At 39.1% G+C, this 20,203-nt stretch overlaps 1 protein-coding gene across 1 annotated transcript in view; it reads left to right on the top strand.

The window, feature by feature from the left end:
- Window positions 1–20,203, top strand: part of FAT4 (FAT atypical cadherin 4) — a 305,933-nt gene that overhangs the window by 267,299 nt on the left and 18,431 nt on the right. The window contains exons 11-14 of the mRNA XM_068280038.1: window positions 2,877–3,184; window positions 12,005–12,090; window positions 14,974–15,153; window positions 17,319–17,443. Of these exons, the coding sequence (XP_068136139.1) occupies window positions 2,877–3,184; window positions 12,005–12,090; window positions 14,974–15,153; window positions 17,319–17,443 (699 nt within the window). The remainder of the gene's footprint in view (window positions 1–2,876; window positions 3,185–12,004; window positions 12,091–14,973; window positions 15,154–17,318; window positions 17,444–20,203) is intronic.

Genomic DNA, 20,203 nt, shown 5'->3' with positions numbered 1-20,203 from the left:
CTGAAAATCTCCAGCCCTAGTTTCTGGATCTAATGCCATAATCTTTTGCTGTAACTTTCCATTTTTTTTCAATATTACACACCTCATACTGTATATGCTGAAATAATGCTGTGAATACACGGGTCATTTTTGCGGCAGATGGATGGTTAGATAGATAATTTCCGACATGTCCGATCTCCTGTTCGATCTATTTAGAGGTGAATGGAAAATTGAGCTGAAGATAAGAGAAATGACTGCAGAATCGAGCGGTAAAATCGATCGAGCGGAGAATCGAGCGGAAAAAAACACCCGTGTATTCCCAGCATTAGACCTATTATATTATCATTTGTTAACTTTACTGTGCTGTGCAGGTGGACTCTGTGCCCCCTATGGGGAGCGCACAGATGACACCTTTGGAAATTGCTGCTTACATGGCCCTAAGTGTGATTGGCTGGGCCCATGTGGTGGCATGAGAGGTGTTGGAGGGTGTGATGCCGGCTTAGTCTACTTAGCTCTCTAGCCTAGGTTTTGAGCATTTATAAGGTGCTGTGTCTCCAGCACAATTTTAGGCTGTTTTTAATTCAAACGCTGATTTTTGCATGCAATCAAGCAATGTGTAAATAATGTATAACTTTCAATAAAAGTGTTGATTATCCGGTTTACAAATCGGGGACCCGTGCCATTCTTGAAATTATTTTTCAAGTATTGATTAGGTGATTTGTAACCTTGTATAAGAGGTAACCGGAAGTTAAGTGAGACCTATCATCAATTTCTATATGTCTCACAAGGGAAATGCTTTCTATCTTCTTAATCGAAGATAAGAGAATCGTATGCAGAACCGAGCTGTAAAATCGATCGAGCATAGAATCAAGCGGAAAAAAACACCCGTGTACTCCCGGCATTAGACCTATTATATTATCATTTGTTAACTTTAACCTGCTACCGTCAACATTTACCAGGAAACAGAGTAATGCATATTGCTCTTAAAGATAAGATAGCTAATACGTCTCCAAATTCTTTGAAACAAACTGAATTATTTGATAAGCTGCTTCACCTAGAATCATATAACTGGCTTTTATATTATAAATGAGCTGTATAATATGAGAGTCCACATGCCTCCAACCTGTTTACTTTTTCTTGTCCTTTTTGGAAAATTAAAAGGGAAGCAGGTTCAAATGGAAAATAAAGGAACTTAAAATTTTCTGGATTTAAATTCTTCCATAGGTTTTTATGAAAGCTAGCTTAAAAGACTAGAAGGCATGAGACACCATATGATTAATGAAGTGTAGGAAGCTACATCTGATTCTCGTGCAAGGGAAGAAAAACACTTAGAAATGCCTACGTTGTGAGACCATCTCTACTAACTATGTCTTCTATACATAGACTTCAGATTACTCGCATGGAAAATCACTTTATCTTATCGGTGGGTTAGTGTTGAGATATTAAAATATTGAGTTATGAAAATTACATTAAAAATAAAAAAAAAACATTGCTGGAGAGACAGGTTAATAAACAAGAATCTAATTCTGCATACATTATCTCTGGTATTATTTTCCACAATAGTGAGCACACACAATATAATTATTTTACAGAGGATGTTTCTAGGGAAATTTGCTGCATAGACAAGTATGCAAAAAAGGTGCTGCAATGCAATTACAAAAATTACGTTTCATGCTTTATTGTGTAGGTCGTTGCAGTTTTCCTGTAACCTCTGCACTTTTTATGAAATTAAGGTCTGACTTGACAAGGAGAATGTGACATGTGGACTGTGATGTGGAGCTCAGTTTTTTGCAAGGAGTTAGAAGATGAGTAGCATAACATTGATTGGTTGAGGGCTATAGCGACTAATGATAGGCACATTTTTCCCCCCAAAGATGGTGATTTGCTTCACCTGTCAGGGAAGGTTATGCCTGTATACACAGGTGGTGACTAAATGGCTAATTGGCTGGACACCGTGAATCACCAATCACATCTTCTGCCCCCTGTGTGGGACTAATTAGTATGTTAAAGGGAAATTGAAGTGAGAGTGATATGGAGGCTGCCATATTTCCTTTTTTTAACCAATACAAGTTTCCAGGTTGTCCTCCTGATCCTGTGTCTCTAATACTTTTAGCCATAGACCCTGAACAAGCATGTAGATCAAATGCTCTGACTTAATTCTGACTTATTTGTCAATTCTGATTAGCCACATACTTGTTTCAGGGTTGTGACTAGGACACTACTGATGCTAGAGGATTAACAGGATTGCCAGGCAACTAGTATTGTTTAAAAGGAAATAAATATGGCTGCCTACATATCCCTCTTATCTCGGGTTGGCAACTGTTACTTCATATTGTTAGGTATAGCTATACTAGCCATAGGTAGGGAGTCAAATGAAGAGCCGCAGCAGTAGTGAACTGCATTCTAGAGGAATGCAGCCTGATCCTAAGAAGGTTCGCCCACCCCTGAGCTATACAGTAGTATATGTGTGTGTAAGTTCCAGAAAATCCAGTAGTTTCATTTTGCTAAAGGACACCTGAAGTGAAAGAGATATGTAGGTGGCCATATTAATTTCCTTTTACACAATACCCGTTGCCAGGTGCCCTGCTGATTTTTTTGGGTTACAGTAGTATCTGGATCACATACCAAACAAGCATGCAGCTAATCTAGTCAGACTTCAGTCAGATACCCCAAATGTATGTCTGTTCGGGGTCTATGGCATTAAAGTATTAGAGGCAGAGGGTCAATAATACAGCCAGGCAATGTGCTTTGTTTAAATGGAAGTAAATATGTCAGCCTCCATATTCCTCTTACTTCAGGTGTCCTTTAATTGTGTTGCTATAGATTTTAACTGTTGCTGTAGACTTAATGTTACTATTTTCATTTTGTGCATTTTTGTTATTCCTTTTCTTGTCTAGGTGTTTTTGGAAAGCACTGTGAATTAAACAGTTATGGATTTGAAGAACTGTCTTATATGGAGTTCCCCAGTCTAGATCCTAACAATAATTATATTTACATCAAGTTTTCTACAATAAAACCCAATGCCTTACTGCTGTACAATTATGATAATCAGACTGGGGATACAGCGGAGTTCCTTGCTCTGGAGATTGTAGAAGAGAGGATGAGGTTTTCCTATAACTTGGGCAGTGGTACATACAAGCTGACCACAATGAAGAAAGTCTCGGACGGACATTTCCACACAGTGATTGCACGCAGAGCTGGCATGGTAAGAGTTTCTTTAGATTATATCTTTTATAGAATTGAGTAAACAGAGGTGGTTTTTTTTTTGCCAAAATAATGTAATTTTAGCTGCCTGTCTGTTCTAGCTTAAACTTATATCTTGCTAACTTAAGTGAAGCATGATATAGGTATAGGGCAGGCATAATAGTATATATTTCAGTCAAGCTTATTCTCTTTTTTTGTGAAATTATTTGTTTATTTTGTCAAAGTTGTGTTATGATTATTTGCACAGTTAAATTGTCTCTAATGTGTCTTAAAAACCATAATTCTGTCTGAAAAGTGTACCATATCAAAATTCAAATTTTGTATTTTATTCTTATCTAAGATCAATTTTATGTAAGTAATATATATTTCATATATACTTTATTTAGACTACTTCATGCCTCGTCCAAACTGTCTTCTTTATTGGAGGTCACAAATTTTGGTTGTGTCATTCTACTTCAGGAACACTTGTTGAGGGGTGCCCCTTAGCATGTCCTGTTTAGTGCTATTAGATCATACATGTCAAATTCTGGTCTACGGGCCAAATCTGGCCCTCAGAGCCATTAAATTTGGCCCTCAAGTGGTTTCCTCATTTTGCATTATGTTTGGGCCACTCTAGACTATCAGGGAGGCTATATTGGAGGTTCAGCCCTAGAACACCTGGGAACCATATGGGGAGGGAGGGGGGAAGCACTAAACACCAGGGAACTGTATAGGGGAGGGCCACCTGGGAACTTTATATGGTAGGAAAGTGGCCAGTAGACATTGCGGTTGGCCGCGACTAGGTCCCAGTGTTAAATTTTGGCCCATTTTGTACTTGAGTTTGAAACCCTTGCATTAGATGGTAATCTGCTATATCATAGCATAGTCGTTGGAGTTGCTAATGCCATTTTTTCACATACTGATTACATTTACAAAACAATTAATAATAAGCGTCTGCAGATCAGTAGGGATAAGCCTATAAGAATCTTAGACACTTGCTATAAAAATGTTATGATTGTCAGTTTATGTAGATGTGTCAGCACAATTACTATTTATCTTAATTTGTTGTATGGTGACCAGACAGTGAACTGCAAAAGGTTGATCAGCATAAAAGCTACTGTAAGAAATACAGGGAGATTTCTGATTGTGACTATTCTTCTCTCCGTGAGCTTACTGCACCTCCACAGTAAACTGGAGCCAATCGTGTATGAGTGGTTCTGTGCTACTGCACAGTCATGGCTTTACTTGCATGGGCACAGCACAGTGTATCCACGATCATGCATGAAGTGGAGCATGGCTGCGAATGTCAAAAGGGTCCTGGGCAGTGGCAGTAGGAGCCGGGAGGACATGGGAAGCCTCTGGAGGTTACCCTCTACCTACCTAACCCTCTACTATTGGCCCACAAAAGTGGGATTGGACACATAAAATGCTTGCCAGTGCATAATAAATTCCATTATTACATGAAGTTGTCATTATTAAGGCAAGCCGCCTCTCTTTTTTTATTTTAGTTGTTTTTTTATTTTAGTTGTTTTAACTCAGTTTTATATACCTCTGGGCACATATTAAAGGGACTCCGAGCAGTGCAGAAACTATGGAAAGATGCATATCATTTTAAAGCTCTCTTTCTCCTCTTTCCAATGATATATAAACCGCCGCCCTATGCCTTTTAGTTTTCGCTATTTGAAATTGCAGCGGCCGCGAAAATAGAGAAAACTAAAATGCGTAGGGTGACGTTTTAGGTGTCGTCAGAAAGAGGAGAAAGAGAGATTTAAAATTATATCCATCTTTCCATAGTTACAAAGTCAGCAGCTCCATTCTGCTGAATGCAGCTGCTGAATTTGAGAAAAAGTCGCCCTGTGTAATACAATGTAACTATGGATTGATATCATTTTAAAGCTCTCTTTCTCCTCTTTCTGACGACACCTAAATCGTCACCCTACGCATTTTAGTTTTCTCTATTTTCGCGATCGAAATTGCGGCCGCGGCAGACGAGAAAGAGAGCTTTAAAATGATATGCATCTTTCCATAGTTTCTGCACTGCTCAGAGTCCCTTTAACCCCCCTTGTGCTTTTCAGCCTCCTTAGGAGGGGTGCTATTGGTCCCACGTGGCTTTGTCACACCAGTACCAGTTTGTTTTTCTAAGAGAGTGAAGTTTGCCTCGAGATTACTTTCAAAGGGACCAGGTGTTCTTCCCATGAAGGGAATGAATGCAGGGTAACATAAATACACCTTCTCCATAACTACCATATCCTACAAAAAAAAACACATACACAGCATACTCCTGGTCAAAACAATTTCTTTAACCATTGTAGTCCATCAAGATGTTCACAAATTGTTACTGTCTAGTAAGCTGACACCAACTACTAGCTGCTGGGATTAATGGAATACCCAGTACCCTTTTGGCAAATTACATTGAGCAAATGTGACTGTCAGAATTCCTGCCACAATGTTGGGCTCCTATTCCAACATCTAGGGTTACAATTTAGTTAAATAAGGGCTTTATCATGAACGGGGAGCACATTTTGAACACAGGGATCAAGCCTCTTGCTATTTTTTATTCCCCCCCCTTCTTCTTGATGAGAGAAATAGTAACCCTAGGCTTAGCCACATGGTGGAAGCTTAGAAATCAAGATAGCAGTGGTGATTATTTCGGGGGTTGAATAGCAATATTAAAATCAAGCAGCATAGGGGTGAACAAATTGGCAGCTTTGATGGCTTCTATAGTAAAAAACAGAAAAAAAAATTCCATCCAGCTGCAGTCACCTCCTCCAACTGCCATATTGTTAGCAGCCCTACTGGAGGCTCTCCTCTTTTTTCAACAACTCTAATGCTAAACAATGGACCTTCAGACATAAATAAAACCACTGATTGGTTGCCTCATTCCCAGCTAAGCCACTGACTGCATTGGGGTCAGTCAGTAGCTTGGGTAGCAATCAAGTGACCAGTCAGAGGATTTGTTCCTCTGATGGCCCACCCCTAGACCCGTAGGGTTCAGAAGGTCATACAAAACAACAAATGCATTGTTATGGTTGTTGCCACACATGGGTGTGAGGGATTGCTGCGACATTCTGATTACTATAGACTCTGGAATATCACCCACGAATGTCTGCCAAAGATCAGTGATATTCGGATGTCAGGGAACAGTGCCAAATAGTCAATATTCAAGACAAATTTGACCTTAGCCTGAAGCAACACTATATATAACCCTGGATTCCGACATTTATGTAAAACATATAAAGCATTTTGAGCAGAGAACAATCTTAGTGTGTAAGTGTAATTCTGGAGCGCATCATCATGATTAATTAATACCACTTCCAAGCGTACAAAAATATTTAAACATGTCTGGTGCTCTTTACTTAGGTTATGATAAATCTGTTGCTTTAACCTCATAAAAGAGTGTTAAGGAAACACAACCTTTCAGTTCTAAAGTGAAGACATGTTGTATTCCCTTCCATTTGCATCACTATGTCATGTTGCTATATGGAAAACCGTAACGTTTCCTCTTTTTGCCACTGAAAGTATAGGTTTTATTTATTGTACTGTAGCTACAATATGTCATGAATGCTACATTCAGCACCACCTAATGGCACAAAGAAGTACTGCTCATGCTTGCTGCTGAAATGTCCTATAGAAATATATATATATATATATATATATATATATATATACTGTACATCTCAAGCTACGAGAAGTCAATGACATAGCAAACAGCAATAATGCCTAAGAAAGGTTTGTATACTTATATGCTTCCACACACAGTTTAAAGCATTTATTTACTAAACTTAACAACTCAGTGAAAATCTTCCTGAAACTATGAATTAAGAAATATGGTAGATCACTAATAAATGTTATGCCAATGTAGCTACTGAAAGTAATTATAGCTGCTACTTGTACATCTTTAGGTATGCAAATTATGGTTTCCTATTTGATTATTGAACTGATCCAAGATAAGAAACCAAAGTTTTTTCTACATTTGAATGACTTCCTGTGCTTAGCTTAAAAGGAACCCGGGGTGTGAGACCTATGGAAGCTGCCATATTTATTTCCTTTTAAACAATACCAGCTGCCTGGCTGTCCTGCGGATATTTCTGGTCTTTAGGGTCTAAATCACAGACCTGAAACAAGCATGCAGCTAATCTTGTCAGATTTGTCATAGACAGCTGAACTTCTGCGTCTATGGTTTACAGCACAGGCAGAAGATCAGCAGGAAAGCCAGGCAATGTGCATTATTTAAAAGGAAATAAACATGTCAGGCTCCATATTCCTCTGACCTCTGGTTCTTTTTTAATGATACGAAGTATAACTCTAACTGGAATAATGCAATCAGCTCCCAGTATTCACATCAGTCGGGCCCAGTCCGACACAGTGACGTCAGCTGGGGTCAGTGCAGAAGGCCTGCGCATGCGCAGAAGGCCCCCTGCTGACATCACTGAGCCGAATACCGGAGCTGATTGTTGCTTAACGGAGGCACATGGAGTTTACCTTCCACCCCTGTGCCTACTGTGTTTATTCTAGGAACAATCAGCACATCTGTTTGCATTTACAGCTATCAGTCAAATGGCTTACTCAATGTGAACTAGTCACACTGCTGATTAGATGTACAGCTTGTGGACTGTCACAATAGTTTTGTAACTGATAAATTGTGAATCACCAATACCTATTTAATTTAAAAATGACCTTTGGGGAAAAAATAAGCCTGTACATGGGCCTTCAATTTAAAGAGAACCTGAACTGAAAAAAAGTAAAAATAACCATACACAGGTCATACTTACCTCCTGTGTAGTCTGCTCTCCAATCTCTTTCTTCTCTCCTGCGTCCTGTTTGTCCAACTGTGATCAATGGAATTCTCCAATCTCCATCCTCCATTTTAAAAATGGCCATTACCCCATAACAGCTTCCTGGCCAGCACACTGTTAAACTGTAATATCACCCACTTGAGCCATAGGGAAACATGGACATTACCTTGCACATTCAGTTGTAACTGACAGCTGCTGATATATAACTGACTGCAACTGTTATATTTCAGTTCTGACAAAATATTGTCAGAACTGGAAGGGATCACTGTAAGAAGAAAATGGTGAGCCTCTGAGAGTAACTGACTGTGAGGTTAGTAATTAATATTCATTTGCAGCTACATCGTGTTTATTTTAAATAATTTGACTCGCTTCAGGTTCCCTTTAAGGCTCTCCATTACGCCTCCATAGATCAGTGGGTGGTAGGGTTAATCACTCACCAGCTTCTACCACATTTAGTAATGTCAGAAACCCTGCAACAGACATTTTCTTCTGAAGTTTTGTGGCCACCTCCACCCACTTTGCTGTGATTCTCCCCAGCTCAGCAGCCACCAATTAGGCCATAGGTGTCGAGTTAGGGGTGGGCCAAGGCGACATAGGTGGGAGTGGCCAAAACTTTGGAACATCTTAAAAAAAAAGCCCATGTAGTTTTGCAGAGGAGAAGGCAGAGTTTCTGACATAAATGAATTACAGGTGAATGGGTGAGTGATTCATCTTACCATCCACTGATCTGTGCAGCAGTAGTAGAGCGCCTTACATTGTAGGCTTTCTATTTTTCACAGATGGTCCTCTTTCACAAAGTTCTGCATCGATAAGTAAAATGTTATTGCTGCTGACAAAAACAAAACAAGACAAAAAAGAGCAGCGGCAGTGATTACCGTAGTTTCAAGTGGAATTCATGTGGAAAACTGCTAAGTATAGTCAGCTAATGAAAAATAAATGTCATTACATATTAATTAAAAGTGGAATTACACTGTAATTGAAAAAAAAAAAAAAACAACAACAATGAATTTAGTCAAGCTCTATGCAACATTCCAAGGGCTAATAGCAAACATTTTTCAGCTTGCTTAATTCATTTTTTTAAGCATTTAAAACACTACCAAACCATGATGTTCCTACAAGAACCTGACAGATGATTTAGTTCAGGTGTTGACAATGACCTGCTAGGTGCTTCTGAGTCTGACCTCTATAACCAATCACTGTACTCATGTAGCACAGCGGAAGATTATGGGCAATAATGAATGTTGACGTGGTAACAAAATAGCACTTTGTGTGCTTACTGTCAATTTAAAAAAACATTGCTACAAATTTGAAATGGAATTTATTTTTAAATGACTTTTGGCTACTAGAATAATTGTGCAGCAGTGATCTAGGTTTTGGGCACTTTTATTTAAAAAAATGAATTTTTTTTAACGTTAAGGCTACTTGCACACCAAGACGTTGCGTTAGGTGCTACGTTAAGGTCGCATAACGTGCACCTAACGCAAGGCCTGGTGCTCTTCGATGTGGACGTCAGAGTGAGCCGCGTTGTGCAGCTCACTCTGGCGTCCGTGATGCCGTGATGCGTACTCTTGGACGCATGCGGCATCACGTGGTCCTGCCGGCCAATCGCCGCACAGAGCGGCCGCACCAGGCAGTAAACACTGCACGTCACAACGTGCAGTGAATATTAATTAGCCATGTGCCTGGCCGCTCTCTGCTCCTCCCCAACATGACTGAGCATGTGCAAACAGTCTAACGCGGCTTAAGCCGCTGTAACGCCGTAGCATGCTGCACTTTCAGAAGAACATGCAGCGTTAAACTTACATGTAACGCAACGTGGGCAGTGTGAACAGCCCACTTGTGTTACATTGCTGTACGTTGGGGGAGCGTTACAGGCTGCACTAACGTGCGCCTGTAACGTCCCTGTGTGTAAGCAGCCTTAGTGTACTAAGTTAGCATATGCTGATGTGTACATATACACAACAGGTTAATGTCGTTTGATAGATTTTGTTGGATATTGCATGGCTTATTGTACTAAGCATTTTATGACAAAATGTTTATAATCTCTCCTTGGTCTGGTGTTTTTTCAACATCAAATTCAAAAGATTTGTATGCTGGTGTATAAATGCAATTATTTTGAAGTTTATGCATTCAGATATGTTTGTAGCCTATAGAAGAAACTAAATTTCATTTTTTTTCCCGTCACATGCAATATTGTTAAAGGTAACACAATTTCCACATGTAAGAGTGTACAGTATAAGTCTGTCCTCAACCCACAGGATTTCAAATCTGTCATTTCCTAAGGTGCAGTGGGAGTTTGTGGGAAACTGGTAAAAGCATTAAGTTGTCATTGATGAAATATTGCAGATTAGACGAGGATAGACAGAACCTGAAGAGGGAACTGCAGAAACACGGCCCATATTAAAAAATGTCACAATCTTGCTCAAAAAATATTATCTTTGTCATTTTTATGTTGTGTGAATAAAAGCATCATCACAGATTATTTGCTAAAAGCCCCCAAAATTTTAAATATGGTGCATAGATAATGTTCTTGGACAACACAATAGCAGCATTATAAATAATGACATCTATTTTTCATATTCTTTTTTTTTTAACTAGACATTATATTTAGATGAAGAAATATATTTATTTTCCAACTTATCTACTGTTTGAGTCATTTTAATTATTTTGTTTTAAGACTAGTAACATTAAAGAAACATCACTATAGAAACATAGAGGACACCGAAAATCTCAGTAACAAAATATTACCTTTTAAAGTCTACCTGTAGTGAAAAAAGTGCCGGAAATGGGTACTCTCCTAAATATTCCAGAGGCTTATCCATCCTCCTCCACCGGGCTGTGAAAGTGCTGTGTCTGCTTGTTGACGACTTGTGCCTGTGCAGTAACATAGACCCAACTGAGCTCAGCTTTTTCCACCGAGGCCCAAGTGGGTCTATGCTACTGCACAATTGCAGTGTGGCCATACGCTTTCATGTATAGGAGTGTGGATGTTAAGTTCCAGGAAGTACCACAATGTACCACTTTTTATTTGTTTGAACGAGAGCCTGGAGTTGTTGTCTTGCTGCTGATGTCAGGGCTATGTACACAATGGCAAATTCACAACATTTTAGTGCCTAATACACACCATACAATTTTCACTTCAGATCCTACTCGAGCGAGAGATTTGATTGGCATTAAGATCTGACATTGATTGCATACACACATTCCATTTTTTTTCCCATAATTTTTCAAACATTCTTCTGATTCAAAAATTGAGAGGAAAAATATTACCAGAATGGGACATACACATGGAACAATGGATGGTATTTCGCTTAATATTTTCCAGCCTGTCCGATCTGCTTTTGATCAAAAAAGAGATCAATTTTGGGCTAGGGATCAGTCGCTACAAATCAATAGACTATATATTTTTTCTTTTGCCCAACCTGATGATTTACTTGATTGGAAGTAGGATCTGAAGTGCTCTTGTTCTTCTGTCAGTAGAGATGGTCAAAACATTTTGAATTAATGACATTTTTATATTAATTTTATGGTATTGTGTGCATATTGGAAATGCAACCACTGATACGTTCCTTCAATTTTAATTACCTCTTAATAAACTGTTGTTTTTAAAGCAAAAAATGTACAGGTTTGGTATGTTTCAGATCTAACTTCTACTATTTTAAGTACCAATAACACTTTTTATGTTGGCTATACCTTTTCTGCTACAATTAAACTACACTCAACTGTATGGATAATAAATATGTTCATCTAATATGGTGTCAGTTTCCACACTCTCTTCACTTGCATCTGGAAGCTGAAACTACCAAACTGTGTTCTTGTTCCCCTGACAGTCATAGAGCTGAAGCCGTAATGAAGCAAGTTTCAAAAAATAGGATAGTTTAAAAAAAAACAAATAGGATAGTTATACGGTATCCTCTATATACAGTAGCTTGAAGAGCAATTGTTTAATGTGTATTAATTAATATGCAACTCCATAATACTGTATACTATTTTACTTAACGATCAGTCATTATCTATAAAACTTTGACTATGAAACTTTATTTTAGGTGGCGTCGCTAACAGTTGACACGTGCTCTGAAGACAAGGAAGCGGGATTTTGTACTGTCAGTACTACGGCTGTGTCCAGTGACTGGTAATTTTCTAAACTTTTCTTTCAAAGCAATGTCACATGGGAGAGTGCAATTTAATATAGCCTACAATAATGCATTTGATTATTAAACCAGAGGGGGATGTTTCTTCTTCTGTTGCTTCTTTTTGCATAGATGCTTCACCGTGTCTTACAAACCTGATCCTTCTGTAAAACCGTTAATAAGTAAAAACGTCATATACTTACTGTCACTTTTGTCAAATAAAATTCTTCTAAATTTCACAAGAAGCTCCCTGTAGGCACATTTACTTTTAATAAGGATATGTTCAAGACATGCTGGCTTCTACTTCCTATGTGATTGCACTTAATAAAATGTTACTTTATTACGCCTTCATTTCAACGAACAATAAAGTCCATGCTATTGAAGGAGGGGGTCTTTCTTAGCGAAATTCCAGGTATTAGTCACTGGATACTAAAGTCAGATACATCTTGAAGACAGTAGGGGTGTCTTAAAACATGCTAAACACAGAAGTCTAAAGATGCACTTATCGAATATTATTGTGTTTCAAATTACTGTATTTTTTCAGCAGATAAGACGTTTTGAAATATAACAGGCACCTAGGTTTAGAAAGCAAAAACTGGAGAAAAAATAATATATACTAAATCTGGTGCATCCATGTTCCAGAAGCATCTTGTAGATTTACTCCCCCAATCATTGTCCCCCTATGTCCCCTTTTGTCCACCATGTGTCCCCTTCTGTTCTCCTGTGTCCTCTTGTGTGTCCCACTGTGTCCTTCATTGCCCCCTTGTGTCCCCCTGTGTCCTTCTTTAATGGATTTGGGGTGGGGGGTCTTAGGGTTAGGCACCACAGGGGGTCTTAGGGTTATGCACCAACGAGGGGGGTGTTAGGGTTAGACATCAGTAGAGGAGGGTTCTGTGTGAGAGTAGAGTTAGATTTAACCATAGTAAAATATTGGTAAGTATTTTACTATCGTAATTCAGTGGTAGAATACCGCTGATTTTAGCGAGATTCTACTAGCGGCAATCCCCTTTTTTCCAAGCGCCTTTTTTCAGTAATACCTTCCGTGGTCAATTTACAAAGCAGTCAAAGAACATCTTTTGCCAGTAACAGTGCTCTTACTAGTTTGTGAAAAGCAGGATGGGGTGGCACAGAGATCCAAATTATAAGTTAATACCTGTTTGGTGTAGGCCAGAGACTTCTTTATTATGTGTGAAAGAATTTGGAGCATTGTAGTTAAAAAATGTACTTGTAGGCCCCTTGTTGTTCTTCCACTTATAGAAAATCTGTACATAGCTTTAAAACCCATAAATTGACCACGGAAGGTATTACTGAAAAAAGGCGCTTGGAAAAAAGGGGATTGCCGCTAGTAGAATCTCACTAAAATCAGCGGTATTCTACCACTGAATTACGATAGTAAAATACTATCAAGAGGCTTTCTGCAGTCTGTCTCATATGCTGTGCATATAAAAACAGGATTAAAGTACTATTGAGGTTAATTCACATACCAGCTGAAAACGTTATCTAGATAACGTGAGCATTGCTACGGTAACACTCGGTGCGCTACTTGCATAAGGCATGTTGTACTAATAACTTGAGCATTACCTAAGAAACGTAGGTTGCACTAATTGCACAACAAGCGCTACGTAACTGCCATACTGGTAAAATGTATGTGTGCTACCTTCACATGCCAATTTTACCACTGGTTTGGGAGTTGACCCGATTGGGTCATTTCACAGCACAATCAGCTCCTCAGAGATGAGATACAACATACCTGAAAACACAGCCAAGCCTAACTGTCCCTGAGCTAGATCACGGCTATCGGTGTTCTTTCAAAGTCAAACTATGACACCTACATAAATAAATGAATCACATTGCACAGTGTTTTATGTGATTGGCACTTGCTCTGGGTGGTTATGTGGATTCTGGAAAGGATGAAATTATTAGCCATAAAATGGATTTTGATACATTTGCCTGCTCATCCTTAAAGAAAATCTGTATTGTTAAAATTGCACAAAAGTAAACATACCAGTGTGTTAGGGGACATCTCCTATTACCCTCTGTCACAATTTCGTTGCTCCTCGCCGCATTAAAAGTAGTCAAAAACAGTTTTAAAAAGTTTGTTTATAAACAAACAAAATGGCCACCAAAACAGGAAGTAGATTGATGTACAATATGTCCACACATAGAAAATACATCCATACACAAGCAGGCTGTATACAGCTTTCCTTTTGAGTCTCAAAAGATCATTTGTGTGTTTACCTTTTGTCCCCTTCTTCTCTCATGCACTGAACATTACAGGCTTCCTGCAGACAGCTCTGCCTGTGCCTGTGTTTGTAATTCCTCAGTATGTGTCAGCCAGCTACTTTCACAGCCTAACAGAGGAGGATTTTTATCCAGCACTCTTCTATCACTGATAAGATAGCAGAGAAGCTGCTGCCTTATGTAAATAAAACACACACTGGAGTGTGCATAGAGGAACAGACCAGCACGGAAGAGTTGGCAGCCTTCCAGACACAGGCCGACAAGTCTGACAGGGGAAAGATACATTGATTTATTACAGAGACTGTGATAGTACAAAGTGCTGCAGTGAGCCAGAACAGATTAGAATAGGTTTAGGAACTTAGAGGATGGTAGAAAAAACGTTGTAATTTTTGTTACAGAGTCACTTTAAACAATGATGTAACCATGTATTGCATCCTACTGTCCAGTCCATATCTAAATATTGCTTAATGCAGTTTTTCTTTAAGCTATACCACTGTAGCCTGAAGCATCACTGCCGACCTTTTCTAGGTATATCTTTTCTTTTGTCTAGACAAAACAAATGAAGTTGATTTATGCTATAATCATCATTGCCGTTTTAAAAAAAATGTTTTTCAGCTTGCAATGATTCTTATTTCTTGGAACAGGACTCTGGATGTTCAGCCAAACAGAATAACAGTAGGAGGTATCAGATCTCTGGAACCAATACTACAAAGGAAAGGACAAGTACAAAGCCATGACTTTGTAGGATGTATAATGGAATTTGCAGTAAATGGGCGTCCTCTAGAACCCAGCCAAGCTTTGTCAGCACAAGGAATTCTAGATCGGTATGCTCTGCACACAAAGCTATTTGATAACATAATGACGCTATTTTTATTTCTTTGAAGATTTAGGCCCAAATGCAAATAACTGTTTCACCTAACTTTTCTCCTAGGTGATATTTTTGCACCTTGCCATAAAATGCATTTTAAACCACCAGCAAGCAAGAAAACACTCAAAATAAATTTGATAGTACTTTTTAACTAACTTTTGGGTATTTTTTAATTGTAAAATGCTGAAAAGTTGTTTTTTAGAGAAGATGAAAATTACCTCCTAGGAGAAAACTCAGGTGAAAAAGTGAATTGCATATAACCCTTAGTGTGAATGATTATCATCTGCTCATGCCAATTCGATACAGTTGCATCAATCATTTAGTGCTTATTATGTGCATAGTATAGTGCAGAAATGCCTATTTTGAGACATTTGAAAGTTTTATTTGTATATCTGAATAAATAATGTTCCTAAGTTTATATTTAACATACAGTATGTATCTAAGTATGTGTGGGCTATACTTTTACTTGTACATTTTGTTTGCCTCAAATTCAATCATCATTTCCCTAGTTGCATTGTTTGTGATACTGCACCAGCTCACTCTGCTGTTGCACTGACAGCAGAGCTTCCCCATATCGGTCAGGAACTGATTTCATTGGCTCCTGACATCACAGTATAAAATAGGAAGAGGACGGCTCTGGTCGTTAAGTGGCCAGAGCAATCTGGTATTGAAGTGGTTAAATAAAGGCTTGGAGCACAAGGGCCGTTATTGTGATTGAAATGGAGCTTCCAGTTAACAGGCTGCAATGAGATTTTCTGCTCCTCCTGATGAGCCAGTTCACCTCGCCACTTACATTTTAATAGTAGCGTGCAGGATTGTTTATAATACAGGGTCTGACAACACAACGATCTAAACCACAGCTGTTGCACTCCAGTTCTTGAGGGCCACATCCGTGCCAGTGTTTAGGATGGACTGAGAAGTGGAGAAATGTCTTCTACTTGATTAACCACACCTTTCCTGATTCAGTCCCATCAATTAATTGAGCTTTGCCAAAAATGTGGGAGGACCTTGCAAGGCCCTTGCAGACTTGAGTTTGACAGTGAAGGCATGGCCTGAAGAGAGATGTGTACAGGCCAGAAAATAAGAAACAAGAGTGCTTGAAGACTTGAAAATATAGGACACAGTTGAATTCAATTGCATATGTCCCTGTGTGACTATGAGTGTGATTGTTTTGCATATACCGTATATTCCGGCATATAAGACGACTGGGCATATAAGACGACCCCCCAACTTTTCCAGTTAAAATATAGAGTTTGGGATATACTCACCGTATAAGACTACCCCTCTTCCAAAGCACACCAAATTAAAATAAAAAAAAAATCATGTACTGGTGGTGTGTATGAACAGATACTGGTGCTGTCCTGTATGTGTTACCCAGTATATAACAGTATATAGTCAATTGACTTGTCGCATTGGTCAGCTCTCCTTAAGTAGACTAGTCAGCTCTCCTTGTCTACTTTTTTATCAGAGCGGTATGGAAGAATAGATTGCGTCCCCTTAGCAGGGAGATCAGAGAGGCGGTAACAGGATAGGGAGTATTACCGGCATCAATGACACCCGGCGTATAAGACGACCCCCAACTTTTCAAAAGATTTTCAAGGGTTAAAAAGTAGTCTTATACGCAGGAATATACAGTATGTATACATTGTCGTGTTTGCTATGAACCAGTTGAAAACTACAGCTCCCCATGTCATGTGCTGTTATGAATTTCCGTTATGAATTTCAAAAGTATTACAGACACTGACTGACCCACCTCATTGGTGAAAAATAACTTCTGCTCCTAATCATGATTGAGATTGTAAACTGTCCTTCAGTTGCTCTTACTATTTCAGTTTCCTGCCCCTTCCTAGAACCAGTTTTAGGGGAGACCAATTCAAGTATCAATTTTTTAGGGTGTGAAAAACCTACACAAATATAGGAAGAACCGTCATATGCAGTGATATTGCTAGCTTCTTAGACAGTAGACTTCCCTGGATTGTAATATGCCTTTAAACCAATGTTGTTTCTATAATGATTTAAAAGTCATATGCTGTAACTGGAATTTGCATTATGAAGCTGTCACCTTTCTGTAAAACACTTACTATCTAAACTTGCATTTCTTTTCTGCTTTTGTGTGTCTAGGTGTCCAAGATTAGAAGGAGCCTGTGCTACGAGCTCTTGCCAAAATGGGGGAACCTGTGTTGATAATTGGTTCTGGCAGCAATGTAACTGTAAAGATGGCTTTACTGGAAAGCACTGTGAAAAGTGTATGTTAAGTTTTACATCGCTTTATAATAACCTTACTTAAGTGGAAAAATAGGCCGAGGTCCCACAATATAAAGTAATGCATTTTATATGCTGGTTTTATGTGGCTCTTGGTTTAAGTGTTATCATACATCCTACAGGTGTTTCTATTCCATTTTCACATCTAGCACATCTAGCACTTAACTGTATTCAGGAACTTTAGACTAACTGAAAATTGTCACTTTGGCGTTCATTTAAATGGTAAAATTGCAGATATTTTTTGCCCCATTTTTTATACAATAGTTCACTATTTTTCAGGGACAAATATAACAATTTTTGTATTTATGTATATGCTTGTGTATTTTTGAAAATAACTTTTTGAATCAGTTGTGAATCAATAAAGATGTTGGAAATGTGTTTATGCTGTAAGATCTGAATGACGAAAGTACCGACTCCACCGGAAATGGAGCTTTTCATTTAGAGTATAGTATGGCAGAGCATGATTATGTGTCAGATCTTTTCTGGTGAGCCTGACTGTCTGATCTCTGCCAACTTTGGTGTAATAGTGACATTTGATCAGTTTAAATGAGAAGACAGGCTGCATAAGCTCACCAGTATATTCCAGGGACGCAATCACTAGAGAGTGAGCCAGAACCTTAACCACTTAAGTACCAGCGGTCTCTGCCCCCTTAAGGATCAGAGACCACTGGTACAATAACAATCGTCGCATATAGAAATTGCCGAATATACCCGCCGCAACCGATACCACCGCCGCATGCTGGGATCCTCAGGACAACCACTCTGCCATCTCTATGAGTCATGTGAGATGGTCAGGAGCCGCTTTCATTGGTTCCTGACTGTGTTTATCAATGTAAGCCTATGGGAGTTGCTTACATTGATAGACACGGTCAAGAGCCAATGAAATTGGCTCCTGACCGTCTCACAGGGCTCTGCTGTTATAGAGACAGGAAGAGCAAGTGAGCTGTGATGGGACACGGCGGGGATTCAGCGGCGAGACTGGCAGGAGCAATGAAAGCGGCGGTGATTGAAATGTACGCCCTGCCAGCCAGGTAACCACCAAAACAGGGCATAGATTTCAATCACCTTGGTCCTTAAGTAGTTAAAGTGAATCACTCAAAAACAGACATTTTGATCATCTGAATATCCATTTTGAAGTTTATGTAATAGTGCAGTTTTTCCTTTTTTAAAATAGTTCTTTGTCCTGCAACTTAATTCTATTGTCCAAACAACTCAAGTGCTAATCTCTCCAAGCAAGGCTAATGTTCTGCTTGAGCTCAGGAGCACCTTTTCCTGCTAACTTGCACTGGGTGAAATATTCAGATTTTTTCATGTACTTCTGACAGCACCTTTGGTGACACTTGTAAAAGTTTAGGATTTCAGCCAAAGGAGCTGATGAAAGCTTTACACTGGCTCTGGCACTCTGATATGGAGGCAAGGAAACTATGCATGCTTTGCAAGTGACAACCTTCTACTAGTTGGTGTTGGCATCAGTTTGCCATGTTGAGAATACATGTACATAAAAGAAAGTAATGGACTGCACTCAAATGTCACTATGTCCTATGAGCAAGCATTCTACAGTATTATAAAAAACTGTTCCAGTTAGGCATATAATTCTCATCCAGCATCCAGCAAGATAGGCAATGTTTCAATAAGTAACCAAAATTAAATTAAGTATGGAGGTTGCCATTAATTTTCTCTTTACTTAGCTCTCATGCCCAATATGTTGGCTTCCTTTGTCTTTCAATCACACCAGCAAAGCCTGCAGGCTGTAGAGTCAGTATCAGAACATCTTTTCTGTATACTCTTTCTGGATCATGGACTCTCTGTCCATAACTGGAAGAAGATCAGTGCAGCAGGCAAAGAAATAGCATTTTTTAATAAGAAGCTTCTATATTCCTCTTTCATTAGATTTCCTTAAAGGCAATAGTTCTAATTCTTCTTCTGTGCCAAAGCAGACTCAAATAAATTGATTCAGTATGAAAATTTGTAATTCATTAAGGACAATTGGAATTCATCCAAACTGTTGAATCAGACAAAACAAAAATGGTTTCCATAGAGACCTGTCTGTACATAAGGCTTTATTCAGACTTGCATGTACTGTATCTAAAAACATAATCATCTTACAATCTACTCCTGCGCTAAATATCTGTGATACTAAGTACTCAGGGATTTTAGGGTTGATTCATTGAGGGGCCTTTCACACTGGGGTGGTGCAGTATTTTTAACGCACCACACCGTAGGGCAATGAAAGTCTACGGGGACTTTTATACCGATGCGGTGCAGTGCGATGCGAAAGAAGTAAACAACGGCCACTGCTTATAATAGCTGTGCAGTAGTGATGTATCCCTACCGCAATACTTCACTAGCACGGCTGCTAGTATGTTAATTAATATAGTAGTGGCCGCACTAGTGAAGTATCGCGGTTGGGATACATCTCTACTGTGCGGCTGTTATAAGCAGTGCCCGTTGCTTACTTACGCATGCTACGCTGTCACTTGCGTGCATAACATGCAGGGACTTAACATTAAGGTGCCTTAATAATTTAAAAGCACGAGTAGCAGGAGGTTGATTGCGCTATTTCTTTTAACCTTCCTGGCATTATGATTATTTCTGGATTTTAGCGTCTGAAAACGGTGCAATTTTTTCACACACTTTTAGACCCTAAAAATCATACTGCTAGATAGAGCTGCAGCAGCCCTGCACATTACACACCTCCCATGGATCCAGCTCGGGGTTACCATTCTGAGCTGTGGATTTCCAGC

Source organism: Hyperolius riggenbachi, chromosome 1, assembly GCF_040937935.1.
Source record: "Hyperolius riggenbachi isolate aHypRig1 chromosome 1, aHypRig1.pri, whole genome shotgun sequence".
Classification (NCBI taxonomy): domain Eukaryota; kingdom Metazoa; phylum Chordata; class Amphibia; order Anura; family Hyperoliidae; genus Hyperolius; species Hyperolius riggenbachi.
Note: the sequence above shows the minus strand (reverse complement) of the source record. Positions and strands in the feature narration are given on the sequence as shown.